Consider the following 16,657-nt stretch of genomic DNA (forward strand, 5'->3'; position numbering starts at 1 on the left):
ATTTTTCTTTTGCATTAGGCGATATACATACGGGCACAGAGACCAAGATGACCCAAGTAGGACACACACAGTTAATCAGATTCCGCTTAACCTGTATCGATACATATATTTTTATATAATGTAGATAATAAATGTATACTTGTAATAGATCAAATTTTATTTTTATTTTTTTATTTTGACAACTGCACAGTAAAGCTTTTCACTATAAAACTCCTTCCTCGTCTGTCCCTTCAAAAGCTCATTTCTCCTCACTCTCTCTCTCTCTGCCTTTGACCAGTAGTCCAACATACTCTTACTCTACACTCTCTCTCCCCCTCTCGCACACATACTTCTGATTAGCACACACTTCTTTTTCTCTTTCCAATTTCTATATATTACATGCACCTTTTCTCATAACTCAGATCTCTCCTTCAATAGCAATAAACCCACAACTTATGGTCACCCAAAGCCAACTTTTCAATCTTTTTTGAGTCAACCAATTTGTTCAACCGAGCTTTAATTCATTTTCTTATCCATTGAGATAGATAGATAGATAGAGGGATACAGAGAAAAAAAAAAAAAAAAAAGGCTTGGTTCTTGAACCAGATATGGCAGCAGCAGAGATTTCAGAGACTAATAAACCGTCATTACCAGAAGCAGAGAAGAAGAAAGAACAAAGTTTACCATTTTATCAGCTTTTCTCATTTGCTGATAAGTATGATTGGTTGCTCATGATCTCTGGTAGTATTGGAGCTATTATTCATGGTTCTTCAATGCCAGTCTTTTTCTTATTATTTGGTGAGATGGTTAATGGATTTGGCAAAAACCAATCTGATTTACCAAAAATGACCGATGAAGTCTCTAAGGTTTGTTTAAAAAATCCAATCTTTATAGATATTAGATATTAATGTTAGATCTGTTAGATCTTTCTCATTTTACTTACTTTTACTTTTCTACGTTTTTCTTGATTATTACAGTATGCACTATATTTCGTGTATCTTGGTCTTGTTGTGTGCCTATCATCATATGCAGGTATGGCTTTTTTTAACTTCTTCTTCATTCTTTCTTTCCTTTTCTCGTTTCTGTTTTTGTTGTTTTATGAAATGTATAGATCACAGAGTCGCACTTGGTTGGTGCAATGGCCGAATAACAGAACAAAATGCTCGTGCACCCTGTTCACATCGGACCGGAGGCTGCAAAAGCTTAGCCCACGTGGTCCATGAACTGCCCTATCGTCCTTTTCCTCTTATCTCACTTGTCAATTTCACTGCTTTCGTGTTTTTCTTTTCTTTTTCTTTTTCTTTTTTCTCTTCCAATCTCTAGTCTTAGATATTATCCGTAGCACCTATCAATCTTTATTATTAATTAATTAAGTTCATACATAATCTATTATATTTCAATTTCATTGTAATTGAATTAAATTAAATTATGGTGGGTTGTTTATAATTTTAACTTTTTTTTACCAGAGATTGGCTGCTGGATGTACACCGGTGAAAGGCAAGTAGGAACTCTGAGGAAGAAGTATTTAGAGGCAGTGTTAAAACAAGATGTTGGGTTCTTTGATACAGACGCAAGAACTGGTGATATTGTGTTTAGTGTATCAACAGACACTCTCCTTGTCCAAGATGCCATTAGTGAGAAGGTTGTTTCGATTTCCTTTTCAATTCTCTTTCTCCTGTTTCATTATATTCTTCAATCTTCATGGTGGTTCTAATTCTACTAGACTATATATACACATACACTCAGTAGTAAGTGCAAAATCAAGAAGCCATTTATGAACCCCATGGCTTCTTCTTGATTTTGCGGTGCGTGTTTGTGGGGTAAAATCTAGAGTTGCGTTGGAGATAAATTTGAAAAAATCGATAAAAAAAAAAAAAAGCTCACATTGAATTGAATTAATGCGGGGCCCATATTCAATTTTTCTGTTTGACTGGCGCACGTTAGCAAGTGTGACTTAACGTGCGCCCACTCCCTATTTTGGACTTTTGTGATCAATCTGGTTCTTGAAGTAAATCCATTGGCTAATTAATGGTCTTTGGTACGAAAATCTCTTGTGGTTCAACACTATGATTAATGACAGTCTCGATTTTTCTAATTAATTTTATTTGTGAATTTCAGGTGGGAAACTTTATACATTATCTGTCAACATTTCTTGCTGGGCTAGTCGTTGGTTTTGTATCGGCATGGAGGCTAGCATTGCTAAGTGTGGCAGTGATACCGGGAATAGCTTTCGCCGGCGGCTTATATGCATATACTCTTACTGGTCTCACATCCAAGAGCCGGGAATCCTATGCACAAGCCGGCATAATTGCCGAGCAGGTGAGGTTTAATGTTGAGCACTTTTGTTTTGTAGGAAAAGGAAAAAAAGAGAAAAGAAAAGCAAGTTCAATTTGGTAACGTTGATTGTGTTGGTGATATGCTCTTCGTTTTGTGTAGTATACGTTCCTTATTATATTTTTGTCTTGATCCAATCTTTGGACCAATGACAAAGAAAAACAGCTGTCTTGATATCATGTTAGTTTGTGTATTTTGTTAAGCATTGGAAAGAAAGCTGCAAGCCATCCTCTGGTTGGAAGTGGCAGTTTGTGTATCATATGATGATTTTGCATGTGCAACTTTCAAAATGGTCATTGGCTTTTTCTCCTATACTTTACTATTTCTTTTTCTTTTTGGAATATTGAAGTCCTCATGTAAGCTTTAATTCAAATTTGGCTTTTAGGCCACAAATGGGCTGCCTAATTGTTGCATATTAAATTCTGCAATAGTGTAAAAGTTATGAACTTTACTAGTTTTGAGTTTTATGTATTATCTATTTTTCTTGAATAGGCCATTGCGCAAGTTCGGACAGTTTACTCTTATGTTGGGGAGAGTAAAGCCTTAAATTCATATTCAGATGCAATACAGAATACTTTAAAGCTTGGATATAAGGCTGGAATGGCCAAAGGTTTGGGGTTGGGATGTACCTATGGAATAGCTTGCATGTCATGGGCCCTTGTGTTCTGGTATGCTGGTGTTTTTATCAGGAATGGAGTGACTGATGGAGGGAAGGCATTCACCGCAATTTTCTCTGCCATTGTTGGTGGCATGTAAATATCAAACTACTGAAAAGCCATAAATTAGAATTTCTTTTTTAAGTTAAGTTAAGAATTTGAATTTGTTAATAATATAAACAATATCGACTTCTGCAGGAGTTTAGGTCAGTCATTTTCAAATCTTGGAGCATTTAGTAAAGGTAAAGCTGCTGGATACAAGTTGATGGAAGTTATCAAACAAAAGCCCACCATAGTTCAAGACCCCTCAGATGGGAAGTGCTTGCCTGAGGTTAATGGGAACATAGAATTCAAGAATGTAACTTTCAGCTACCCATCAAGGCCGGATGTTATTATATTCCGCGATTTTTCAATTTTCTTTCCTGCTGGAAAGACTGTTGCTGTTGTTGGTGGTAGTGGTTCAGGGAAAAGTACTGTTGTCTCTTTGATAGAGAGGTTTTACGATCCTAATCAGGGTAATTAAGAAACTTATCTGAAAATGAATTGAAATTTCATGAACATTGATGGACAGGCGTGCTGACATTTTCCTATTGGGTGAGCAGGACAAGTTTTACTTGATAATGTGGACATAAAAACACTGCAACTCAGGTGGTTACGCGATCAGATTGGCTTGGTGAACCAAGAGCCTGCTCTGTTTGCAACCACAATACTTGAGAACATACTTTATGGAAAGCCTGATGCAACAATGGACGAAGTGGAAGCTGCTACTTCTGCGGCAAACGCTCATAGCTTCATTACCTTACTTCCTAATGGATATAACACTCAGGTTGGTCTATGTTTAGCAAAATAAGTGCAAATTTCATTTCATTACTATATGTTGTGTCAATGTTCACGTAAGGTTTATCTTCACTACAATAATTCTGCCTATTCATATTTTGGACTATAACTCAATTGTACCTATCTCTGTATCTTGATGTTATGAGCACTTTGATTCTGCTTCAGGTGGGAGAGCGAGGAGTGCAACTCTCAGGTGGTCAAAAACAGAGAATTGCAATTGCTAGAGCCATGTTAAAGAACCCAAAGATCCTTCTTCTTGATGAAGCTACCAGTGCCCTTGATGCGGGCTCTGAAAGCATTGTTCAAGAAGCTTTAGACCGTCTCATGGTTGGAAGAACAACTGTAGTAGTTGCACATCGACTCTCTACCATTAGAAATGTTGATACAATTGCAGTTATTCAACAAGGGCAAGTTGTTGAGACAGGAACCCATGAAGAACTCATTGCCAAAGGAGGAGCATACTCCTCATTAATCCGATTCCAAGAAATGGTGAGAAATAGAGACTTCACAAACCCATCTACTCGTCGGTCACGCTCATCACGTCTAAGTCATTCACTTTCCACTAAGTCTCTAAGCCTCCGCTCTGGCAGTTTACGGAACTTGAGCTATTCATATAGTACTGGAGCTGATGGTCGCATAGAGATGATATCAAATGCTGAAACTGACCGTAAAAATCCGGCACCTCATGGCTATTTCTGCAGACTGCTTAAGCTAAATGCACCCGAATGGCCATATTCTATAATGGGTGCTGCAGGATCCATACTTTCTGGTTTCATCGGTCCGACCTTTGCAATAGTAATGAGCAACATGATTGAGGTTTTCTACTATAGAAATCCTGCCTCCATGGAAAGGAAGACAAAGGAGTATGTTTTTATTTACATTGGTGCTGGTCTTTATGCGGTGATTGCATACTTAATTCAGCATTATTTCTTTAGTATTATGGGAGAGAACCTCACTACAAGAGTGAGAAGAATGATGCTTGCAGGTAAAATTAACTATTTTGTGAAATTCTATTGCGTTTGTTGTGCTGTTGATCTGGAAAGAATTTTCCTGACTATTTGACTCTCATTCTTTAGCAATTCTGAGGAATGAAGTAGGATGGTTCGACGAAGAAGAGCATAACTCGAGCCTCGTAGCAGCTCGATTGGCTACGGATGCAGCTGATGTAAAATCTGCAATAGCTGAGAGAATTTCAGTGATATTACAAAACATGACTTCTCTCCTCACTTCCTTCATAGTTGCTTTCATAGTGGAATGGAGGGTCTCCCTTCTCATTTTGGCTACCTTCCCTCTTCTTGTCCTAGCCAATTTTGCCCAGGTAAATACGAGAGTTCTTCAATTTTATTTTATTTTATTTTTGTTTCCATTTGTTCTTAAATTTATTATCAGATTTCAACTACAGTCCTGACCATTATTGAGCCAAAGCTCAATATTTCTGCTCGTCCTTTCAATATTCAATTTAGTTGAGTTGGTCCAAATCCAAAACCAGAACCTAGCCATAAAGTCATATCCTTTATTTTTTTCAGGTGCAATTAACATTTTCTTGGGTTCAACAAGGGCAAAAGGGTAAATAAAAGAACTCTGTAATTTATTAATGTTTCCTACAACAGTGTCAGATCTTTGCATCTCCTTTTTGATATCTGGAATCTAAAACTTCACTACGCCTCAGCATTAAACGACAAAAGATAAGAAATTAAAACGTGTCACTCCTTATCAGCCTGCACATGCTACCTCCAACTCCTCAAAAAACCCGAATAAAAAATATATACATATATGTATATATGTTAATAATATATGTCTTATGTAGCTCCTAAATAACAATAAACAATTATAATATACAAGATTCCATGCCTAAACCCATCAATTTCAAAGTCACTGAGAAAAGTTTTCTTGTTCTAGCTTAACTTCTCGAGGCCATGACTTCTTGTGAGTTATGAGTTATTACCTCTTTTTCTTGAATCTTTTCTCAGTCAAATCTTCTTTCTTTCTCTGGATTTGCATTTTTTTTTATTTCGTGGATTTTTTTTTTTGGTTAATCAGGCACCGACACTGAACCCTGCAGTGTGTATGTATCAGTTCTAGGAAGATGAGCTTTCAGCGCTTTTGTTTACCACTGTATAATACTATTGTGTAGATTGATACCACCTAGCGAGTGTTTCAAGGGATTCTTGGCCCGTGAGGCAAATTATTTATGACACATTTCTTGGCAGATATTATCTTCTTCTTCTGCTTTTTTTTTTTTTTTAAAAAAAAAAAGGAAATACCTGGTCATACTGTGTTTTTTCTTGGGGAAGTGTCCGGTGGGTTGACAGAGTCAAACAGTATCATGACAGTGTATGAGTGAGGCCCATTTTCTGGATAAATTGTCGTTTTGGGCTGTGGACATTGTCGTTTTGGTTTTAAATCTTGAATTCAAAAGAGGGGGGGGGGGGGTGATTTTGCAGAAATTTTGTTAGTTTTCGAACTCTGTAGGTACATTAATCCACTAGTGACAGTTGTTCTCTGTCTTTGCATCTATATTTGCGCATGTTGTGTCCACAGTGTATGAATTGATTGCTTGAGGATGTACCACCTGAAATTATTCAGTGGTCGTAATCCTAGGTGTGTCTTATATGGTATTTTATAGCCTGTCTTGGCTCTATTCCTAGGGGGTATTGCAAGTCTTCACTTTGTTGAGTGTAAAAACCATGTTCAAGCTACCAACTGTTATTGGTCCAGTAGGCGAGAGTTTGTTTTATATTACAGAAGTTCAGTCATTCAAATTCTAATTTACTCAGAAGAAAAGAAAAGAAAAAAGGTTCTCACTCAAGGACTTTAAGGCCCTCTTTACCTTAATAATAAAACAGAACAAGAATCAAAATTCTAGATTAAATAACAAAGAATCAAACATTCTAGATTAACAACTTCATTTGTATGCTTTGTTTGAATGACTAGGAAATTGATGTCTCAGTGAAATCAACTAGAACCAAATTCTAAATTAAAATTAAATTTAAAATTAAATTCTTTGATGCATTACATTATTTGGCAAATTCATAGTTGCGATCTGATGAAAGTTGTTTCTGTTATTTTCTTGATTCTATAGCAACTCTCTCTTAAAGGGTTTGCTGGAGACACAGCCAAGGCTCATGCAAAGACTAGCATGATAGCTGGTGAAGGAGTGAGCAATATCCGAACTGTTGCAGCTTTTAATGCCCAAGATAAAATCCTCTCTCTATTCTGCCATGAACTCCGTGTCCCACAGCTCCGTAGCCTACGCAAGAGCCAAACCTCTGGCCTTCTCTTTGGCCTCTCTCAGCTTGCTCTCTATGCCTCTGAGGCTCTCATCCTTTGGTACGGTGCTCATCTTGTGAGCAAAGGTGCCTCCACATTTTCAAAGGTTATTAAGGTCTTTGTAGTCCTGGTGATCACAGCTAATTCAGTTGCAGAAACTGTTAGTCTTGCTCCAGAGATCATCAGGGGCGGTGAAGCTGTTGGTTCTGTGTTTTCCATTTTAGACCGTTCTACTCGAATTGACCCGGATGATCCTGAGGCTGAGCCTGTAGAATCAGTACGTGGAGAGATTGAGCTTAGACATGTTGATTTTGCATACCCTTCAAGACCTGATGTTCCAGTGTTTAAAGACCTTAACCTTAGAATCCGAGCTGGTCAAAGCCAAGCCCTTGTTGGAGCTAGTGGGTGTGGAAAGAGTTCTGTTATTGCATTAATTGAGCGATTTTATGATCCGTCTGCCGGAAAGGTTATGATTGATGGGAAGGATATACGGCGATTGAATTTGAAGTCTTTAAGGCTTAAAATTGGATTAGTACAACAAGAGCCAGCACTTTTTGCAGCAAACATTCTCGATAACATTGCATATGGAAAAGATGGTGCAACTGAAGCCGAAGTAATCGAAGCTGCTCGTGCAGCTAATGTACATGGCTTTGTAAGCGCATTGCCAGACGGATACAAAACTCCAGTTGGTGAGAGAGGTGTTCAGCTCTCTGGAGGACAAAAACAAAGAATTGCAATAGCAAGAGCTGTTCTTAAGGACCCAGCAATACTTTTACTAGATGAAGCTACCAGTGCACTTGATGCGGAATCTGAATGTGTGCTACAAGAAGCGCTCGAGAGGCTAATGAGAGGTCGAACCACGGTGCTGGTAGCGCACCGGTTATCGACCATTAGAGGGGTGGACAGTATCGGAGTTGTTCAAGATGGGCGGATTGTAGAGCAAGGCAGCCATGCCGAATTAATTAGCCGAGCCGACGGAGCATACTCTAGACTCTTGCAGCTACAACACCATCACATATGAGAAGTTTTGATGAAAGCAACATGGCCTTGTTGGTTGGTAATTATGTTGGGGTCCCCATTAACCTTTTATGTTTCCATTTTTTTTTTTTTCTTCTTCTATTTTTGAATGATGATGACAGTTGTAGATATGGGAATGTGGAGACTGTATCTTGAGAACTATCATCACCCCATTTCCAATGGGGGGATGGCAAGCAAGTTTTATATTATTAAATATCTAATGGTTCATAAGCCTTTCTTGTCCATCTGGTTGGTTGATGATTTGTTTAACTTTTATTCTCCTATCCTTTTTGTAAGTCATATACTTTATAGTACCAAAAAAGCAAAAGCCCAGAAGCCATCTTTTGCAGTTCTCCGTAGCAACTTTTTTTTTTTTTTTTGGGTCTTTGCTGTTGCTTTCCACATTGCATGTGAATGCTAGAGTGTTGTTTTCAGCTCAAGATAAGAGCAACCCATCTTCTTTCTTTTTCTTTGTATTCTAATTTCCTCTGTTTTAAGGCCCACATGATGAATCACAGGGCACTCCTGCACCAATAATAAAAATCTAGCTCATCTTTATAAGCATAGGTTGATATAATTATTGGATGAGTTAGAGTTGACATAACTAAAATATAACAAATTTTCTAAGAAATATTATTGATTTTCTTTTACATCTTACTTTAATAATGATATTAAATTTTCTTTTCGATTATTAAGAGGAGAGATTCAAATCTATATCTACTGTTAGATCGTATATGCACTTATTGTTAGAGTGTATCTCAGTGAATTTTACTTGTAAATTAGGAGGATCAAACTGATTTGAGGCAAATGGTATGAATTATTGAAAAGCAAAGATGCAGCTGAAAAATTTTTATTAGATGTAAAGCTTAAGCATGTGTTTCAAAAGTGAAGATCAATGGTGGTCCATTTAGAGGGACCCGACAGAAAGTTCGTGAGTGCTTCAATAGTTACTATTAGACTTCCATTTTCGTCTAATCACATCCTCCTTTATTTGCTATCAGATTGTTTATAATTATGTTCTCTAAAAGGATGCTATACTAATGTACTTCATCTGTCACAAAAGAGTAACCAATAAAAGGTATAATTATGTTTTGCCCTTCTCAAAAATTTACAAAATTTCACCTAAAATAATTATATTTTTCAATTTCACCCCTCCTAGCTTCTTTGAAAATAATTATATTCCTGGCTCCGCCATTGCTAAACATGTCTAATCCGGTGTAACTGTAAAAAAATGAAGAGCAGAAAAGTGGAAAAGGGAGGAATGGATGAGATGGGGATCCATTAATTTGGTGATAAGGTGAAAAATTGGTGCCCTAAAAAAAAAATGTTGAAATTGAAAGGAAAGACAGAGTGGCAGAGGTAAAGGCATAATTTATGTCAGTCTTCACTCTGTGCTTCTGCAATTTTGTGTAGATGTTAGGTGGTGCTTCTGCTGAATGTTGGACAATAATATAACTTCAATTTATGCCAGGTGGTTCCTTCCACCCCATGCTTTTCTTTTTTTTCCTTTTTTCCTTTAGCTGGTATGCTGGGAATCCAATATTTGACATTTAACTTTCAATTACCCGATCGGTGAAAATTAACGTTATAAAATAATATAAATAGTTACGGCAATCTAACAGTTAATAAAACAATTAATATTGTCAGATACACCCTTAATTGTTAGCGTTTGATAATGAACTACTAGTAGCTAGTAATTAGCTGTAAGACAGCAACTGTCCATATTTAGTTGCTACCATTGATCTAAATAATATTTTCAGTTTCCAATAACTGCCTGCAATTATTGAAAAAAAAAATATTTATATCCAAAAATATGTGTGTATAGAATATGATAGAGGTGTAAATTAAAAGATCTAAATTGGAAATTGGAAGAGACATATCACATGATGGCTGTGATAATGGATTGGAATTTACTGGTTAGATTGAGGAGGGGTCCTCTCTTCAGACTTAGCAGTGTCTTCTTCTTGTTTTTTGGAGAGTAAATTAGTGTATAAATGTTGACTGTTAGTCATAAGAGGGTCTTAGTCTGAAAGCTCCAACCCATTTTTTCAGATGGTACAATATTGGACTTATTGTATTTTTTTCCTTTCTATATGGTATGTGATAGTACTAATTCTGAATTCAACCACAGCAAATAATGTCTGTTTCAGTTGCACGCCTGAGGCCTTTTTAAATTCATCTCTCTGTTAGATTTGCAGATAATTTGAATTTCATTTGTCACGCTTTTAATTTAATCCCAATAAGTATTTTATACGAATTTTAGATGAATTACAATTCTTTTAAAATAAATGGTTTACAAACATTGTATATTATAGATATTGATTCTTTTTGGTTTGTATACGCACTTTTGCAGTCCGATCAGACTGAAAGTGAAATTCAGATAAAACTCTCTAATTGTGGCGGGGGTTCTAAATTTCAAATCTCTAACTTTGTAGATAAAATTCGTTTGAAAATACAGTTCATTTTCACATATCCAACTCCTTGTTGGTATAAATATTGATTTGTTATAATAAAGTTCAAGTTGTTTGTTTGTCTTGAAAAATAAATTTACCTACTGAAGAAAAATCAACAAAGAAAAGCAGCAAGCTCTAAAGTTTTAGGGTATTGACTATTCCCATTATGATTATTATTGATAGCAGTTTTGAAACCAATATAAAATATATTTTTATATTTAATTTTTGTGAATTCATAATTAGCTTTTAAGTACATAAAATCAAATTGAGGACTTAGCTCAAATAATTCCTTAACAATAAAGCTCTTACCAATGAATGTTAAGACAAGTGATTTGACATTCTTTTTCCTTAATGGACGACCGGTGCAAGCAGTATGTAGTTCTTATCTAATAGGCTAGAAATACCTGTGATTAAAAAATAAAAATAATGTTAAAAATATCATGAAATGCTGCAAGTAATAGAGTTACAAAGAATAATAAAATCTTCTTATATTTTCAATATGAAATTGTAACAATTTATGAAATTGTAACAATTTATGAAATTGTTTGACTTAAAATCTCCTTTTCTCTTTTTTTTTTTTCTTTTAACACTAAACTAGTTGTTCTAATGTATATTACTAAATCCTATGTTATTTAATTTCATTTACTAATAAATATCACATTTATTTGATTTAAAATCTCGAATTAGTTAGTGGAATCATGAAAAATAAAGCTTTTTAATGTGTAATTTGCATTAATCTAATTTTTGTGCTTAATATTTATTTAGTTTTTTAACTAGAAGTTTGATATTATATATGGTTTACTTAATCTTTATTTATTATATAATATCTTATTAAGTAACTCAAGACGTATTAATATTTTATACTTTTAATTTATAGTTTAATTAATCTTAATTTTTATCCCAAATTCATGTATTTTTTTTTTAAAGTAACACATATAATATATTTAGATAAAAAATATTCATTTGATTTTTATTTAATTATATATAAGTAATCTTTGAATTAGTTAAATTTTAATGTTAACTGAAATTAATCCAATATGTTCTAGATTCTTTTCAATAATGTTTATATTATTTACTTATAGAAAATTGTTAAATAAATTTATTTAATTTTGAATTTTATGAACTTAATTTCGAAATTATATTATATTATGTAAAAGTCCATATATTATAAATTTAAAAGTATAAGATTTAGAGATTAGAATCTATTCTTTTCAATACATTTTGTAAATTTTAAAATTTTGAGTCATTTATGTAATTACCCTAAAGTTTAAAGTAAAATTTTTTTATTCCTTAAAATTTTCATCTTTGTGCAATTCATTCTCTTACCATAACATGATATTACAACTAATATGTATATATAATCAAGAAAAGAAAAATAAGGAATCAGTAATCATAACTTGCTAGAAAGTATATATATAGTGTAATAATATAAGAGTTCTATACCAAGAAAATTCTATATTATAGTAAAAGCCTCTTGGAAAACACAAGAGTTAGCGACCTATAGATTAGACTTTGGAGTGAATAGTAATTCGGTCTGAGATTATCTCATTCATGACATTTTATGAATCTTACTATAGGAAGTAGCAAAGAAAAGTGCATATAAATATAAATGATATATCAATTGGAAAATTTTGGATTTTAGAAAAAAGACTTTAATCGTTAGGTAAGATACATTTTTCTTTATATTTTTCTATTATAATTTGGGTTTTGGGACCATAATTAAAATTGATTTTTTTTTTTTTTTTTTTTTTTTTACGAATCCTCTACTCTCTCCATCCCATATATATATATATATCTAGTTTGAATTTCACATAGATTAAGAAAGACTAATTAATATAGTCAAACTATATTTTTTATTTAGTTTTTTTCGAAAATATCCTTTTATAATATTAAATGATATTAAAAATTAAAAAATAAATGATCTTTTAAAAAGTAAATTAGAACTATATTTTAGGATAGATAAAAAAAAAAAAGTGAACCTATATATATAAGAAGTAATTTCATTTGATACGAATCATTCTAAAATGTAAAATTTTTATAAATAAATTTTTATATTAGTTTCTTCACTTTTTTTCTTATAGACGATTATCTAAAATAAAAATACTCTCCTAATAGTTTTCTTTTTTCTTATTATAGAAAATAATATGTGATATTTTTCTTTTATAATACTGTTAGAAATAATTAGATTATGGCAATAAATGTGAAAAAAATTTATACAATGATAAAATTAATAAATATTTAATTGATCTAATAGTTTATGTGAAATCTGATATTTCTTTTAATATTCTCTTAAATATATTTATGTGACATATATATATATATATATATATATATATATATAGTTTATTAGTTGATTGGATATGATTTATAAAAATTATTTTTTAATAAATATATATAGATAATTAAGCATTCAAAATTTTATGTTTTGTATTTTTTGAATTTATTTTTAATAATATATATGATAATGAGGCATTTGAAAATTTTTATATTTTATTTTTTAAATTTATTATTTATTTAATCTTATTTTGATTATAATTTAAAGTATTTTATTTAGGAGGGAGATAAAAATAAAAAAATATTTTTTTATTAATAATTTGTGTTGGTATGATTTGATTGGATATATTTTTTAAAAATAAATTTTCAAATAGAATAAATTTTCAAATATAAATTTTTGAAATTATATTACATATAAATATTTTAATATTAAAATTTGTTTTTTAGTTCTTTCTATGGAAAAAATAATATAATTTCATAATGAAGTGGTGTATATGAGAATATTTAATTAATTTTTTCCCTTTACCCTCAAAAAAAAAATTTTTTTTTCCTTCACTTTTTTTTTTCTTATAGATGATTATCGAAGATAAAAACTAGTTGCCTTATATTTTTTCTTTTTGTATTAAGAATATGTGATATTTTCTTTTATGATATTTTTAAAAGTAATTGGAATATGACAATAAAGGTAAAAAAAATCTTATACAATAATAAGAATAACAAATATTTAATTGATCTAATAGTTTAAGTGAAATTTGATATTTCTTTTAATCTTTTCTTGAATATATTTATGTGAAATATATATACACACGTTTAAATCATTTATCTCATATCGGATACCTAAGAATAGAGAGAGAAAGAGAATGATAAATAGTAAATAGAAAGGAATTGTATAATATACTTTAACAATTTTACACTTAGTTGGAGCTATTTAATATGTTCAAAAATATTTTTATTAGATTAATTAATTAAATATTATATTAATTAATGGTCTAAGATTTTTCCAAAAAAAGAGAACTTATATCCCTTTGCAATTTTAGGGACGTTTTTTAATTTTAAGGATATTAAAACATCGGGTAAAATTGATATAGGTTGGTTTAGTTTGCATGGAGAAACTAAATTTTTTTATTTGATTTTTATTTTTAGTGAAAGGCCTAAATTGACCGGCCTAAAAGTACACGTAAATCGATTGAACTAATTAGATTTTGAACTATATTTGATTGGAGGCTATTTTTATTTTAAAATTTTACTTTAATTTTAATTTAATTCGGTTTGACTTCAAATTAAGGTGATTGTGTATGCTCACCTACCTAAAATTATTTTTAAAAGTCATCTCTCATTTTATTAATTAAAAGCACTTGATTAAAAATTGTGAAGCAAAATTTCCTTACAATATCTTATATAATGATTTTCTTATTTGGTCAAACATGTAAAAATTTTAAATTTTTGTAATTATTCATAAGTTTTAGGAAATATTAATGATTTTATTTGAATTTTACTTGGTCTAAATGAATTCTATGTTTTATATATAAATTCATATTTTTTTATATTTAATATAAGTAAAAGTTTTCTAAGTTCAAATTTTTTATTTATTAAATTGATTATATTTGAATCAATTTTTTAAAATTGATAGATTTATGAATAATTTTTAAAATTAAAAGGTACAAATTATTAAAATGAATGATTTTAAATATAAATTACTTAAGCTCAGGTAGATTTAACTTGATTAAATATTTAACTTATTTTTAACTATTTATGCATCCACAATAAAAATATAAAATTTTAACGTTAAAAAGATATTCACAATATAAGAGAGAAATTGTAATAAATAGTTAGTATTGTATATGTGAATAAACAAGTACAAGGTACGAGTATCAAACGACTAAAAGGTGCAACGCACGTCATAAAACAATTAGAATATATTTTTAAATATTTAATTATGTTTTTATTATAATTTAAAATATTCTATTTAGGATAGAATTAAAAAAGAAAAAAAGTAAATTCTTTTATAATATTATTTTTTCTTTATGTTTGTATAATTTAATTGGATATATTTTTTAAAAAATAAAATTTCAAATAGAATATATATAATTAAGCATTTCAAAACTTTAAATTTCTACTTTTTAAAATTTATTTTAAAAAAAACTGAACATATGTGTGTGTGAAATAATGAACAATTGAAAATTTTAATTTTAAAAAGATATATAATATTTTATTATTGTATCTATGTATCTATATATATTAAAATGTATTTATTAGGTGATATTCTGGATTCTACATATACAGTTATAATGAATTTTAGATAAATGATGATATAATAAAATCTAAAAAATATAAGATAAAAATTATAATTAATATTTAATATAAAAAATAAAAATGAGTATAAATAATAAGTAAAAATAAGTAATGACATAAAAAATTGAATGAATACGAATAACGAAAATAATCAATGTGCAATACAAGTCATAAAAAAACTAATAGTTAGAAAAGTGTCAAGAGGGTCACATGAGCCTAAAATCCATAATTGTAAATATCCTTGATATTTAGGCATTATTTGGATTTTATTTTGTTTTTCTATAAGATGCACCTTATTTGGAGCGCACTTTTAGGATCCCTATAAATAGGGGACGAAAATGCTAAAAATGGACATGTAAATTTAATTTAATTATGTTTAATTTTATGAAATTGAAATAAATATTTTTTAATAGACCAATCAATCAAAATTGAAAATTCAATTAAATTTGGTAAAATTTCATGTGGTTTATTTATATGAAACAGTGGATAAGACCTGACGGGCAATTAACATTGAATGAAGATTGTCTTTTATGTCCATATTATTTGTCCATTCATATTGACTTTAACATAAGATCAGTCCATTCAATGTCTGGCCTTGACAAGGATAGGTCAAGCCCTTCAGCAGCTTTCAATGGGCCAAGCCAGCCCAATTGTCTATATATCTCGTGTTTGTCTGCATCGTCTTTTTTCCATTGAAAAAACAATTCTGTTATAGAAAATTCGGAAAAATTATTATTTTATAGTCTAAATCAATTAACGGATTAGTTGCTGCTATAAAAATTTATATTTTTTTTGTTAAAATCAACTTCAAATGGAAGGATCCATATTATATTTTTTAATTTTTATTTTTATTGTTCAAAAGAATACGAATTCTTTTATTTCATTAAAAAATCAAAAAACTCACCTAAAAGTTGTGACTCAGTTGGCAACACATGCTGGACATATGGGAAGAGCTCTCAGATTTGATCCCACTAAACTCACATGCAGGGAGAGAAGCCGGATTAGGCGGTCATTACCAGGATCCGGATATCGGTAGTTACACCATCTGATATATAAGTATTTGTAATTTTTAATATTATTTTTAATGAACTATATTTTCAAAAAAAAAACTATTTCTCCATGTTTTAGAAAAAGAAAAACTAATAACTTAGTTGAACAATTTATAGAAATATATATGTTGTGCAAAACGCAAATGTACCTTACTGAACTTTTTTAATTTAATTTCAAATGTAAAATTAGAACCTATTTGAATATCACATACTCATATAGTATTTACAAATTCATAAATGGTGGAATACTGAAATTCAATTATAGTTTAATTCAAGTTTCAAATGCGGCATATAGAAAGAACTTTTGGGGCAAAACTATTGTATAGAGTTAAAATTTTCTTTTTTATTTGTTGGCAGAAGAAGAGTAGAACAAAAAGTAGAAACATATCTCTAAAAGCCAATGCTACAAGCATCAGCCCATAGAATCAAAGACAAAGAACTATGACTAACTTCCCAAATAAATAAAGAAGAAGGGATGACATGCTCCAACTTGGCC

At 30.9% G+C, this 16,657-nt stretch overlaps 1 protein-coding gene across 1 annotated transcript; it reads left to right on the forward strand.

Moving 5' to 3' along the window:
* Positions 1 to 225: 225 nt before the first annotated feature.
* ABCB19 (ATP binding cassette subfamily B19) lies at positions 226 to 8,338 on the forward strand. Its single transcript, XM_089716143.1, has 10 exons — positions 226 to 845; positions 957 to 1,011; positions 1,446 to 1,621; positions 2,098 to 2,298; positions 2,806 to 3,065; positions 3,168 to 3,484; positions 3,572 to 3,795; positions 3,972 to 4,791; positions 4,883 to 5,124; positions 6,889 to 8,338. Exons 1-10 carry the CDS (start codon positions 588 to 590, stop codon positions 8,095 to 8,097), a joined length of 3,762 nt encoding a protein of 1,253 aa, XP_089572269.1. The 5' UTR covers positions 226 to 587; the 3' UTR covers positions 8,098 to 8,338.
* Positions 8,339 to 16,657: the final 8,319 nt, after the last annotated feature.

The sequence above is a fragment of the Jatropha curcas genome, chromosome 11 (assembly GCF_041381405.1).
Source record: "Jatropha curcas cultivar XTBG-Jc1 chromosome 11, XTBG_Jcur_1.0, whole genome shotgun sequence".
Classification (NCBI taxonomy): domain Eukaryota; kingdom Viridiplantae; phylum Streptophyta; class Magnoliopsida; order Malpighiales; family Euphorbiaceae; genus Jatropha; species Jatropha curcas.